A 14713-nucleotide genomic window follows, 5' to 3' on the forward strand; every position below is an offset into this window, starting at 1 on the left:
CTGAAATTTTAAAGTTTGCATCCCATTTCACGATGAACACTGCGCCTTCCAACACCAAGACCACGTTCATGGTCACTTTTAATTCTTAAATTCTCACTATTAATGAACCATGTTCATAAAATATCCCCCGAATTCAGGGGAGTTGCTATTTCTGATGTTTTGTGATTACAGACGATGAAGCAGTGCATCTGTTGACCTGTTGTTGTTTTTTTGGATGGGGCCCCTGGGTGGCTCAGTCAGTTGGGCGTCTGTCTCCGGCCCAGGTCATGATCCCAGGGTCCTGGGATTGAGCCCCGCATCAGGCTCCTTGCTCAGCGGGGGGCCCGTTTATCCCTCTCCATCTGCCCCTCCCCCCTGCTCTTGCTTATGCTCTCTCATGCTCTCACAAACCTTAAAAAAAAAAAAAGTCGTTCTTGGGTTTTTTTCTCCCCTAAATTCAGAAATGAAGAAGGAAAGAAGAAGTAGGGTACTTACCCCCCCCCCCCGGACTCTCTACCCTCAGTTCTCTTGTTTTGGCTAATGTACTTTCAAGAGTAATGGAACCTCTAGAAATGTCAGATACCCAGAGACCCAGCAAATTCAGTGGCCAGATCAACAGATAACTTCATCATGCCTTTGGATAAGAACACTGATGTTTTTCTTCTCTCTCTCTCTCATTTGGTCCTTTGAAAGCTAGTTGTGTGTGTGTGTGTTTAAGATTTTATTTTTAAGTAATCTTTATATGCAACATGAGACTCAAAACCACGAGATCAAGGGTCTCTTGTTCTACCAACTGAACCCTCCGTGTGCCCCTGAATACCAGTGTTTTTAGAGGTAACTGTCTGGGTCCTGGCATTTTCCCAGAGGAGCCATTGTGATAGGAACAGTGAGAACTGGATCAAGTCCTGCAAAGCTTTTACATAAAGATGTAACATGAGTGACAGTGAAGTGTCTGGGCCATGGCCACCTCCTGTCATATTCCACACTGACCTTTTGGACATGAAGTGCACAGCGTCGCAGACTCATTGCAGGTTTTACAAGAAGGATGACAAGGCTGGTGTCCTCTCAAAATGTCTGTGTAGGGACAGAAACCGGAAGTCAGTGTTACAGCATTGGAAAGGTCTCATGGGTCATCTCGTCTTCCTGCCCAGAATAGAATCCCTTCAGTTTTGCATTGGCTAAACTCTGGTGCCCACTCATCACCCGTGCGGTGGACTTTGTGCACTTATTCATGTATTTCATTCTTTTTTTTCTCTTCCTTCCAATTGATCATTAAGACGTGGTTTGCAAACTTCCAGTGACAGGATAGCCTTAAATGCAGTGGGGTTGTTTAATCTAACAGGTGTTCCTTCTTTCACATATTAAAAATCTGTGGGAGTGTGTGCTTATGGGTATGCGTCATGAAAGAATTTTTTAGTTAAAGGTCATCACTTCTTTCCCCAAGATTCTTAGATGACCATTTCTCTTCACTCCAAGATGATAACAGAATTCATTGTGTCTTTGTGGAGTAACTTTTTCTTTTTTTCTTTTCCTCCCTTCCTTCCCTCCTCTTTTTTTTTTTTTTTTTTTTGTTCTTTGGAACTAGGTTTCAAAATCCGTCAATGTTTGGGTTTCTGTGTTCTTCAGAGTGACCACTGTGGAATGCAAACCTAAATTGATCTCCTCTCAAATCATCGTTAAACATTCACCTAATGGAGCCACCTGCGAGTTTTCTGGTTGGTCGGGTGGGAAGCAGGCCACCCCCGCTCAATAGCCATCCACCTGGGAAACATTGGAGGTGTTTCTCTCTCCCTTTCCCCCCAAGAGCACTCCTTCGATGGCCAGGCTTTTCCCAAGAGTTAGCAAGTCCGCGGGACAATTTCAGAGACCTACAGAACAGCCTTGTTGACATCACTCAATGAGGACATGAGATCTTGACCAAACCTCAGGAGCTGCTTGGGAATCAGCACGAGTCTCACGGGGGAAAATTAGAAAAAAAAGATCTAGCTCAGGATGTGGGACAGGAATGATCTGGACCCCCAGTCGATGGTTGGCATCTTATGACTGCCCCCCACCCCCCGCTTCTGGCTCCTTCCAGCCCTTCCGAGAGTCGGTCTGACAAAGTGGATCCTGTAGGCACACCTGCCTTCAGAGCCCAGCTGTGCCACTTCTGGGAGAGTAACCATGGATACGGGAATTAAACTCAGAGAGTCCTATTTTCCACGTCTCTAGCATGAGAGCCAATGATCGTTCCCTTATAGAACTGTCGTGGGACGAAATGAAACTGTGTATAACGCACATACACAGCGGCTCAGTAAATGCTAGACCTTCTGCTTCCTTCCTCCCCGTTTCCTCCTTGGGTACATACCCCCCCATTTCCCAAGCTTCCGCTTTAGTTCTCTCTCTTCTTCCCCTGTTCCATACCTGGAGTGGCCCTGGGAGGCAGTGCTTGGTTTCTCTGAAGGTGCCATGGTGAATAAGCTGCTGAGATTAGCTACTGAGGAAACTAGATCCCCAGGTAGGGAGGTAGACAGATTGGCATGGAGGTAGATACACATGTATAGACATAAAGGATCATCCTACCACGCTAAGTGGCAGTTCTCTTCCTAGTCTGGGAGGAGAAACATGCCTTGGTTTTCCAGGAGACTGACTCACTGCTGTACTCTACCTGGCAGAGCTGTTAAGAGCTCAGTTAGCCTTGGGCAGAGCAGAGCCCAGCGCAGGATTCCCGCAAAAGACAACAGGAGGCTCCACAAGACCAACTGTCTCCCTGAAGGCCTTTTTCACCTGACAGCCTCACTTAACCCAAAAGAGAAGGTGGCAGAGTGAGCAACGTGTCCCTTGCCAACATCAGTCCTCGCTAATCCCCAGGGAGATGCAGATCAAAACTGCTGCGTGAGAGCATCTCACACCCGTCAGCCGGGCAAGGCTGGAGAAGACATAGCCAGCGTCGGTGAGGACGTGGAGGAAAGGGGACGCTTGTGCACCGCTGGTGGGGCTGGAAGTGGGGAGAGCCACTGTGGCAAACAGTGCGGAGGGTCCTCAGAAGATGAGAAATGGAGCTACCCCACGATCCAGCCATTCCACGCTGTGTATGTAACTGAAGGAAATGGAATCACTGTTTTGAAGAGACACCTGTTCTCCCATGTTCATTGCAGCCTTGCTTACAAGAGCTGAGACACAGAAACCACTGAAGTGTCCATAGTTGGGTGAATGGATCAAGAAGATGTGCTGTATGTGTATAAAGGAGCACCACTTGGCCATAAAAAGGAAGGAAATGTTGCCATTTGGAACAAATGGATAAATCGTGAGCATTAGGCTAAGCGAAATATATCAGAGAGAGAAAGACAAATACTCTGCGATCTCACTTGTACATGGACCTACAAGGAAACCAAACTCTTAAAATAGATTGGTGGTTGCCAGGGGTCGGGGGTGGGGTGGGGGAATGGGTGAAAGGGGACCAAAAGGTACAAACTTCCAGGTGTAAGATGATTAAGTACATGGTGTCTACAGCTAATACTGTTGTATATGGGGAAGTTGCTAAGAGACTAGCTCTTAAAAGTTCTCGCCACACACACACACACACACACAAGGTAACTGGGGGTGGTGGGTGTGTTAGCCTTATGGTAGTAATCATTCTGCAATATATACATATATCAAACCATCACATTATACTTGTTAAGTGTGACAATGATACATGTCAATTGTATTTCAATGGAACTGAAAAAAACATAATGGCTGAGAGCAGTTCTTAAAAAATAATAGCAAAATAATATTTACCAGACACCTTGACAGTCTTTAATATTATTATATGTCTAGGCCAGGGGTTGAATTTTTTTTGACTCAGTGTTTGAAATTTTTTGTTTTATCTTTTTTTTTTTAAAAGATTTTATTTATGTAAAGATTTTTGTTATTTATTTGACAGACAAAGATCACAAGTAGGCAGAGAGGCAGGCGGGGGAGGGGGGAAGCAGGCTTCCCGCTGAGCAGAGAGCCAGATGCGGTGCTCGATTCCAGGACCCCTGGGATCATGACCTGAACCCACTGAGCCACCCAGGGGCGCCAAAGATTTTATTTATTTATTTGAGACAGGGAGAAAGCACATGACTGAGCACACAAGAGTGGAGGGGAGGGGAGGGGCGGAGGAAGAGGGAGAAGTAGTTCCCCATACAGGGGAGCCAGAAGTGGGGCTCTATCCTAGGACCCTGGGATCATGACCTGAGCAAGAGGTGGCAAACATTTAACTGAGCCACCCAGGCACCCCGATTTTATCATTTTTATACTAAAGTTTTTATTTAGAAATGAGTTTTAATGGATTTTCTCACATTTTTGTAATATATCTACACATGTATTTATAATTACGCATCTCACATTCTGGCAGCTTGTGATTTTACTGGGACACACTAGATACAAAAATTCTGTAATGTCAGTGTATGTCCACTAGAGGGTGCCCTGTACACAGTTAACAGCAATTAAGTGTGGGCAAGGGATCATTGCCAGCCACAGGTTTTTATCCTAAAAGATTAGTGACTTAATCACAAGTATTTGACTTTCATCATAGTTTTTCTTTTATTTCCACTCCAGAAATTCTGGACTGGACAAGACCTCAAAGGGAAAAAGAACAAAACACCTTGACTAAGAAAATGTAGTGTCTTGTCCTTTAGAAATGACTATAGCTAAACCATATAAAACAGGAGTTTTATTTAAAACTTTAAAATAGCAATACTCACACAGTTAAAATAAAAAAACTGAAGAAAGGGAATATATCATAAAGCATCCCTCCATCCTTTCTATATAAACTGTATTTATTCACCTTGTTTATCACATTTGTTTTGTTTCTGGTAATAATGTATTTGGGGGGCATGGCACATAAAGAACCCCCTCATTCTTGTTTGTGACTCCACAGCATTCCATTGCATGGGTATATCAAACTTCATTTTTCTAACTGGTAACCGTTGGTGACCATTTAGTTTTTGTTTTTGTTTTTGTTTTTTTTTTTTTCCCCAATCTCTGCTATTTCAAATACTACAGCAGTGACCAAGAAAGCCAAAGGTGCTTTTCCAGGCTATTACAGATCTGCAAGGATAGAGGCTTTTCTTGAGAGCCTCTCCAGATATAACCAGTCAGCACATCAGGAACGCCCTTAAATGTTCCAGAAAGCTTCTCAGCTGAATTTCCTCCCGGTCTCTGGCCTCTGAGCACCAAGTTGTGGTTACCACCTTCTTTCTGTTTTTGTCTGAGGACTTCCGCACCCCCATTTGCTCCTTATAGTTCAGATTCTCAGGTTGGTTTCTAGGCTTTTGATTTGGTGTGATGGTCTTTTCCCTATTACCCTGTTACCTCTTTTGATTTGAAACTTCCGCAGTCGCTTCTGTGGAAGGCTCCTCGCCGAAGATGGGCTTTCAGTGGGCCCGGGCTCTTTGTTATTAAAAAAAAAAAAAAAAAAAAAAAGGCGTTTCATTTTTTTAATGCAAGCAAGATAAAGAAGGTTACTGCTGCCTATCACCTTACCACCCAGAAATGCGGGGTAGACATCAGCACGTGGGTTTCCCATCTTCATATTGAATGTGGGAGTAGAATCATGTATGTGTTTGTGTGTGAAATCATTTATGTCTTCTCTGTATATAGTACCGATCCTACATTTTGCATTTTTTTAAAAGATTTTATTTATTTATTTGACAGAGAGCACAGAAGCGGGGGGTGGGGAGCGGCTGGCAGAGGGAGAGGAAGCCCCATGTGGGACCTGATCCTAGGACCCTGGGATCACAACCTGAGCTGAAGGCAGATGCTTAACCGATTGAGCCACCGGGCACCCCTGAATTTGATATTATAAATTTTATAGGCATATTCTCTTGCTCCTAAAAGTCTTTGTATACACTGTTTTAAATGGGTGATGTATTTGGATGAAACATAATTCACTTAATTTTGGGGGGTTATTATAAATGGAGCTGCTATGGACATCTTTATACACAGGATGTAAAGGACTTTGCTTGGCTCCTAGGCATCTCAGCTACCACTCTTTGCTGCCTTCTTTTCGGGACTATTCTTCCCCAATCTAGCACACCCCCCAAAATACCTGATTTTGACAAGGAAGACTGTTTTGAAAGTGAACTAGTGTTTCCTGCATTAAAGAGCTGGGGAGTAGTTTGACTTTTATTGTGTCCTCTTCAGCCCTGGGAGCTTTATGTGTGTTCTCGCATTTGATTCTCAGAATGACCTTGGCTGAAGTAGTTCCATGTTCTTATTTTATGGTCGAGGGAATTAAGATTCGGACAGAATGAGTAACTTGTTCAAGGTCACACAGCTAGTAGAGAGCAGAGCCAGGGTTTGAATCCTGGTATGCTTATCTCTAAAGCCTATATCCACTAGAGAGACTTTTTGTAATTAATTTGGATTTTAAAATAGTTTGGTTGAGGTCAAAGCAGTGGTGTACCGGTAAAATGGCTTTTTGGAACATAACAAAAAACTTGACTTGTAGTGTTTGCTGATTTCCGTGGTAAATACTCCCATCATAGCCGATGGTTTAATGATCCCCTATCGAAATTCCTGGGTATTTTACAATCAAGGCAAGTACAGATGCGTGGTTCCTTCAGGGATCCTGTGGGCCAAAGGTTTAGTCATTTCCTCATCCAGAGTCCCGGGTTTTCTTCACTGAGTTCTGATTGGATAATTAAATAAAAATGAGGTCCTCATTTCTAAGTGAGGCAACTGTATATATCTACAAAGTCCTTCTAAAAATCAGATTTTCGTGGCATCTTTAAAGCTCTCGAAGATTCAGTTACACACAGGCAATGTATCTCCCCACCGCTGCGATTTATTTTTTGCACATGGCTCAGTGTTCGTGAGGGACTCTGGGAGTCCAGGCTTCCTCAGGGCACAGGAATCAAGATCAAAAGACAGGCTGGTGAGAAATTGTTAGGATGTGGTCAAAGATAAAAAGTTAATTCCCCGCGTCTGCGCTTTGTAGATTAAACTACCCTCGGACTATGTCATTAGAGCCTGCTACAAACACGGTTTTCATCGATGACGGAAATAGGTGGGTAGGGGAAATGTGCGGGAGTTATTCCTAGGACTTTCCGGCACTACCAGGAGGAAAACCACTTAAGAGAATCCAAATGATTTAACAGTCATAGAGTAAAGTGTTTCCATTCCCAACAGTGGTTTCAGGAAGGCAGTTGAATGCCCCAACATTTTCACCCACGGTCACCCTGTGACGCCCTGGTCACTATGCCCTAGTCATTAGTGGCCTGTTTCACATTGGGTCTGTGGCTGCCACGTGGGGATATTGGACTAGGAATCTCCAGAGGATATTACTGACTAGGACAGGGGATCTGGGAGGGATCCGTACTCTGGTGCGAGTGATTCTTTGCTGGCAGGAAGAGCAGAGTTGGGCGGCCATCTTTGGACATTACTCAGCCTTGGCTGAAGGACTTGCCGGGCATGGTCCAACGTGTAGGGAACTCGCCATCCTCAGACTGGGGCAGGAGGTGGTCCCACCGTGTGCAAAATTAACAAAGAATGATGGTCCTCTCATTCTGAGCAGCCACCTTATTAAGAGAGGGGTTCGGTGAAGTCCAGTTGGATTTTTATTTTAAGGCTATTTCCTCCCCACATGCTGGCACAGGCAATGGAGGCAGTCGTAGTCATTGGAAGCAAAGAAGAGCTGATTGTTTCCGCTGGGGGTGGTGTGGGTGAACTGAAGTTTGTCCCGTTTTACCTTCCTTATGTGGATCCAAAACCGTGTTGAAAAGCACAGCACCACCTTGCTGAGAGCACCTAGGCAGCTCTGTTCTTTCCAAATCCTTCTGTACATTGTCTGGGCTCCCACAGAGTTGACTCAGGATGACTGCAACCTGCTTAGCATCATCGTAAAGGGGTGGCTAATTAGCGACTGTTTTCTGGAAACTTCTGCCCACCTATTATACCCCCAATCTTGTTTTGTTTGTTTGTTTTGCTTGTTGTTTTAAGAGCTAGAAGTCAGGGTACAGTTGTAGGCATTGGCTCCAATACTCGAGTCTGGGACTTCATGGAGTGCATTTCTCACTTACTGTCTACCTCAGTGGTGTCTAAACTCTGCCTGGGAAGCTGAGCTCCAGCCGTACCTTGCTCCGTGAAGAACGAGTCCTTCTTCCCTGTGAGTAGCCTGCATGTCTGATTTCCTAGATCATAGAAAGGTGCGGCCGTGCCATTGACTTTATTGCTTTTGTCTGGCCACGAGAAGCATTCGCATCTGCTTCCCGAATGCCTTATTAGTGCTGAATCCCCAAATGGACTAATTCCTTCCCTTCTTCAAAAACACTATATTTTGATAGTAGAAAATGCAGAGGGCTGGGTGTGGTGCTCTGACAGAGGGGAACAATCAAGGCCTGATTTCTGCTTGTAGAGCGCGTAGTCCAGTTGAAAGGGACGTGTAATCATTTGGGGAATCAAATCTGCTCTGACTCTTGGCTCTCCGGCCCTTTTCATCATCTGGATGCCAGATAAAATACAGATGTTCTGAGCTAGGAGCACAGCACCAGACGACTTTCCTCTTGGCTTGCGCTGTCTCTTAACTGCCTGAATGCCAGACAAACCCGCGTTCAGCCTTTGGGTCCAGCTATAATTCACGGAAGATATCCCAGTCTGGAGTGAATGATTTTCTTCCCAGCTATGTCTCTGAAATTGGCCCGTGTTCTCCGTGTCCTTTGGCTGCTGGGTTTGTGATGGTCCCTGAGCTGCTTTTCCTTTAAGTCTCATATGTGCCACGGTCATGGTGGACGGTCGCCATGGATGTCCCTCCGTGGACCCAGCGAGAGCCTCTCTCCTGCCCCCAGCCCTTCGAAGTCGTATCCTGAGCAGACCTCCACTGTTGCTGTACTGAAGTGACCTTTTTAATAAATCCTTGCCTCGAAATAAACGGAGCGCATCTCTTGTTTTCGTGAGCATCTCTTCATAGAATGTGAGTCAGATTTTTCCAGTAGGAAGAGGGTTTTGTGTTTTAACCCCTGGAGACACAGAGAGGTCATTGGAGCTTGCAACTACCTTGCAAGGAAGTCTGTGACTTTGGCTCCAGTGTGAGGAAGTCCATACGGAAGACGCAGGTAGGGATGAGCAGACACAAGCCTTTAGTGTTAGACAGCAAGCTCCCACACCCTCCCTCCTGCCCCCATCCAAACCCCCACTTTCCCCATCTGCAGCTGGAGGGGGACTTTTATTTTATTTTACTTGAGAGGCAGCATGAGCCCCTGGGGGAGGAGGAGGAAAAATCTCAAGCAGATTCCCCACTTAGCAGGGAGCTGGACTCTAGGCTCCATTTCCCAACATGGAGATCATGACCTGAGCCGAAATCGAGAGTCCATTGCTTAACTGAGAGAGCCGCCCAGGTGCCCCTGGAGGGGGACTTTTAAAAGGCAAGCTTGAATGATGCTAAGTTCTAAGCAGCAGCTGGAAAGATGGGTTGTCTCAGCTTAAGTTCTAATTCTTAAGGGTCATTCTTCCTTGTGTGACTGAAAAAGCCCACCTTTGCCAGTCTTTCTCCTTTGCCTTAGGTAGAAGCTATTCTGGAACTTTGAGACAATGGTCGTTGGGCCATTCTCCTCCATGACTCTGTTTACCTGCTCCGAGCTCTCCCCCACCAAACAGGAACTCACGGGCCACACCAACCATTAAGTTGCACTTCGGGTTTCCCTCCAAGTCAGACAGCCACCAACCACAGCCTCCTCCCCTCTCCGACTCCAAGCTTTGGTTCACAGTCGTGCCTTCATCTCATTCAGGATATCCCAAAGGCAAGGGTTAAAGAGGGAGGGAAGGAGACCGACAGAGAAGGTGGCTGGACACCTGCTCTCTCTCTCTCTCGCTCCCGCACATACCATTCCCGAGTCTCCCTTCCACCTGGACCTGGGCCGGCCCCGCACACGTCCCCTGCCGCAGCTGCTGTCCTTCCCTGCAGCTGCTGCACTGCTGGTATCCAAAGCCGGTGCAGGTCTCACAGGCCGGGTGGCAGCGCTCACACTGTCCCAGCTCTGGGTCGCCGTAGAAGCCAGGGCCACATCTCCTGACACAAGAGCCGTCTGTGGGAGAACACAGAGAGGGAGCATGGGGGTGGGTGCCTGGCGGGCTCTGCTGGGCGCCCTGTGCAAGGCTGGGTTCTAAACAGGCCAAGGGGAACCTCAGGAACATTATTTGTTTGCATTTGTTTTTAAAGAAACCAAACTGGCATCAGCTTATTTCCACCAAGAAACATGTCTTCAATCCAACACGTCAGTCTGCTTTTAACCAAGCATGTAAGTTTGCTCCAGGGGTGAAGGGTGAAGGGCATTAAGTAAAGAACTTTGGATTCTCAGGGCCTTGGAGAAGCACGAATCAAACAAATCTCCGTGTAGAACCACGGAGGTCAGTGGGGTCTGATCCAGCAAAAATTCGGGAGCCTCTGGCCGGTAGTCCTTCCCCCGGAAGACCCTTAGAATGGTTCTTTCACAACCATCAGACCCAAACTGAAGACAAAAGGATCTTGTTGATCTTTACAGTGCTTAGGGATATATAGTGTGGATTAAGTCCCCAGGAAAGAGTCATGGTTGTGAATATTCTAGGTGATTCGTTCTAAGGCATTTACTTTCAACGTACCCCCCCCCCGCCCCCGTCATTCTTGCATCCATCAGCTTGGACATGTCGGACATGAATGAGCGACAGGCACTCTACTTCAGTAATAGAAGCAGATGGAAGTATTGCTAATACATTGCTAATGTTCATTTTCAAACCAAATTAAAATCCATCCTTGGACAAGAGGCACAGGAAGAGTGTGAAACCAGTCAAGCGAGTGCTCTCATTTTGGGGGGGGGGGGCTCGGGAGCCTTGTCCTTCCTTTGTACCGCCACTCAGGTGGTACCTGAGGCTTACCCAGGAGAAAGAAGCCCTCTTCACACCAGTAGCACTGACGCTGGTCACAGTTGCCACAGTTGGTCTCACACGCTTTGCATTCGGATTCTTCTCTGTAGGTCTTCTCAGGACAGGTCTTGTAGCAGTGCTGTTCAAACCTAGGGGGTAGGAGAGGAGGCAGAGTTTCCTCCATGAGGTACATTGACATTGTTTCTCTTTACCACCAGAATTTCATATCCTGACATCTGTCTACATGTCATTTTTAACAGGTACAGATATTTGGGTGTCAAGGACAAAAGCTTGGTCTTTGTGTGCTCACCAAACACGTCATTGGCCACTTCCCTCTGGACCCCGAGGACCCAACATCAGGGCAGCTGTCAAGAGCAGGGTAGTAGGAAAGGGGTCCCAGTGTTTATGGAGTACTGATGGTGCATGAAGTCCTCATTTTAGCTTCCATTCGATTCCCAGATGGTAGCTATTATGTCTTTAATTTCTAGATAGGGGAACTGAGTCTCGAGGTAACGGGCTCAGAGTCCCATACATAGTCAAAGTCAGGCCTGGGATTTGAACATCTGTTCGTTCCGTCACATGGCAATGGGAAGGGGAGGTGACGTGGAGACCTCCCATCTCTGACTTGTAGAGCTGAATTGGAGAACTTTGGGAGTGTCTGTTAATCTGTGTTTCATTTACCCTAGTGCTCTGTGTCTCTCATTACCCAGGGAGTGATTCAGAGCTCACAAAGTACCTGGCTTCATCCTGGATTTTCTCACTCCCATTAAGGACATGGTCTCCACATGGACGTTTGGAAACAGCTCAGTGTTGAGTTCAAGTAACTTACCAAAATGTCTACTAGATTTTTTTTTAAATTATTTTGTTTTAAAAAGCTAGATTGTTAATATTAAGAATGAAGTGGCTTAGGTTTTATGTATTTATATTTTTAAGGATATTGTCCCTTCTCATTCTACAGTAGAATGTTGTATCTCATTTTTTTAAAATTATTTTTTTAATTTTAATTTTTATTTACATATTTATTTTTGAGAGAGACACAGCATGCACAAAGTGGGGGAGGAACAGAGTGAGAAGAACCCCCCCCCAACCCCACTGCCCTACCCGCCCCAGCTGAGCAGGGAGCCCAATGTGACACTCTTGATCTCAGGACCTAGGGATCATGACCTGAGCCGAAGCAGACACTTAGCCCCCTGAGCCAGTCAGCCACCCCAAATGTTGTATTCCAGACTCCACTGAATTAGGGGCCTGTTTGAAGGGGCTGACCTTTGCCCTTTGGTGAATTTCATAGCATCACCGAAGTATCCACGGAAAGCTTTGTATTTCTTCATTAGCACCTTCTATGATACAATGTTTTATTCAATATCTTCAAAGTTACAAAACATTCTATAGGGTTATACTTGTGTGTTTCTGGAAACAAACATGGCGTCCTTTACCCCCAGGGGTACTGGGCTTGTTCCTTCCTGGATTTGTTTCTCCAAGGGTTTTATGGGACCCGCTCATCAGTGGCCAGTGGTGCGCAGGCGCGGCTCATCGGGCTGGCTACAAGGTGGAACAGGGTGGGGACAGGGGAAGCAGGTGCAGGTGGAGGGCTGCGCTGTCTTGTCAGCTTGAGGAAGGATGCAGTTACACCAGAGAGACGCAGAGAATGAGGACCTAACAGGAGAATTCCTCACCTACGCCTTTTTTTTCCCCCCTCACCCACTTCTGCATGGTGGTTATTTGAGTAAGTTCTCCTTCCTCGGTTCTTTGAGGAACATTCTGTGCCCCCGACCATGTGTCCTCACCAAAGAGTGTTTGCATGTCTGCTGTTCGTCTCTGCCCGGGGTGGTCTGTGGCGGGCTGTGTGGTGGGTAAAGGCCAGCTATGAACGTGCTGACAGATGGCTTTCTGCTCCTTTACTCGTCTGCTCTACCCTGCAGCAATCATGTCTGGGGCCTCTTCTCCGTCCCTCCTCCCCTGTTCATGGAGCAGTAATTTAAATCAGTGGGTCAGGAATGTGGAGACACAGACAGAGTTCGGATAGAGAGCATCAGGCTACTCTCCCAGAGTTGAATGAAAACAATAAGCTTAGGTAATGATAAGGCTAATTAATTCTTTGTGATAAGCTTCAGCTTTCTGGGCTCCCCTTTCCCTCCCAAGCTCCTGACCTCTCAGCATCTTTTCTACCCACGACCATCCCTCAAAGGTGCTAGAGGCGAAAGGCAGTGTGGTAACAGGAGGAACCAGCCCACTTAAGTTGCGGTGACCTGAACCTGGATGCCCTCCCCCCACCCCCGCGCCCCCGCTGGCTTGTGGTGTAGCGTGAGGAAACCCACAGCCTCTCTGACCTTCAGTCTCTTCCTCTGGAGAGTAACGTCAATCTCTTGTCCTGGCAAGAGAGTTTGTGGAAAGGTGAAGAGAAGAACTGGGGGTGGGTGAGGCCATCACCCGGTTCTTAGTGTCACAGGGAAGAATTACGTAGTTTATGTATTATCCGGGCCTTCTTTTTCTTCTCCCCTACCTTTGCTTTTCTTCCAAGATAGGAACCGTGTGCCCTAGGAGGCCAACTAAGAAAGGAAGGGGAGGTGACATGGAGACCTCCCGTCTTTGACTTGTAGTGTTGAATTGGAGAACTTTGGCAGTGTCTGTTAATCTGTGTTTCATTTACCCTAGTGCTCTGTGTCTCTCATTACCCAGGGAGTGATTCAGAGCTCACAAAGTACCTGGCTTCATCCTGGATTTTCTCACTCCCATTAAGGCCAAGGTCTCTATGCAGATGTTTGGAAATAGCTTGCTTGGGATCAGGTCTGTCATTAAGGTTTGTCCATGAACTGCAGGGTCTGAAAACTGGTAACCCATGGTGAGATTCCTAGACACCAGTGTCAGGTTGGGTGACTTCCAGGACCAAGAAAAAGAGGACCTCCTTTGGAGGCAAGAAAACAGCTGGGCTCTTATTGCTAAATCCAAAAATTGTTCATTAATAGCCTGACAGGGCACAATCGCTTCTGGCTGCCCCGCCTCTTTGCTTTAATCACTGGATTGAGGATTAAGTCAGTATTGCTTAAACTGCAGAAAAGTTAGTGCCATGAAAAAATAAATGCCAGACTTACATGTAATACCCCGTAGTGCATGATGTACAGGTTCCTGGATTATCTGGAAGAAAATTGTAATAATGAGACATACTAATTACCAAGAGTTCATCATTTGGCAAATGGGCTCTGGAAAATTTGTGGCTTGAGACAAATACTGTTTTGGAGGTGTTTCATGAAAGGGAACCCCTGGAAATGACATTTCAACATTTTTAAAAAAAGATTTTATTTATTTATTTGACAGACAGAGATCACAAGTAGGCATTGAGGCAGGCAGAGAGAGAGGAAGGGAAGCAGGCTCCCCACCGAGAAGAGAGCCAGATGCGGGGCTCGATCCCAGGACCCTGAGATCATGACCTGAGCCAAAGGCAGAGGCTTTAGCTCACTGAGCCACCCAGGCGCCTCCAGATTATACCATTTTTAATTATAGCATGATGTATGCTGTGATTTAGTTTTCTCAAAGATAGTAGCCTAAGAGTCTCAGGAATGGTTGATTCTGATTTTCAAGGAAGTAGAGTCCCAAGCTCTTTGGTCTTCAAACTGCGGCTTGAAAAGCATCCACATTAAGCCCCTCCTGGCCTTTACGGAGGGAGACAGGCACCAAGCATGTCTACAAAGGCATATTTGGAAGGGGCAGCGGGCTCCTGACCTTGAATGGCAGGTTTTCCGTGAGCTACCCCAAATGCCGGCCAGTGTGAAGGAGTGTCTTCTGGGAGGCTCCTTTGAAATCTGGACAATTTTTTTCCCCCAATACAGAGTCTGCTTTGTTTTGGGTACTTCACAAACCTCTTGAAGATACTGTCCTGTTCTCATTAAGTACAATG

The 14713-nt window shown here is 46.3% G+C and overlaps 1 protein-coding gene across 1 annotated transcript in view; it reads right to left on the minus strand.

Moving 5' to 3' along the window:
• The window catches only part of PCSK5 (proprotein convertase subtilisin/kexin type 5), a 450143-nt gene that overhangs the window by 37072 nt on the left and 398358 nt on the right, over window positions 1-14713 (minus strand). The window contains 5 exon segments of the mRNA XM_045085372.1: window positions 970-1053; window positions 5299-5376; window positions 9807-10007; window positions 10834-10970; window positions 13911-13953. Coding sequence (XP_044941307.1) covers window positions 970-1053; window positions 5299-5376; window positions 9807-10007; window positions 10834-10970; window positions 13911-13953 — 543 coding nt within the window.

Source organism: Mustela putorius, unplaced genomic scaffold, assembly GCF_011764305.1.
Source record: "Mustela putorius furo isolate JIRA1106 unplaced genomic scaffold, ASM1176430v1.1 tig00000854_pilon_pilon_pilon, whole genome shotgun sequence".
Classification (NCBI taxonomy): Eukaryota; Metazoa; Chordata; class Mammalia; order Carnivora; family Mustelidae; genus Mustela; species Mustela putorius.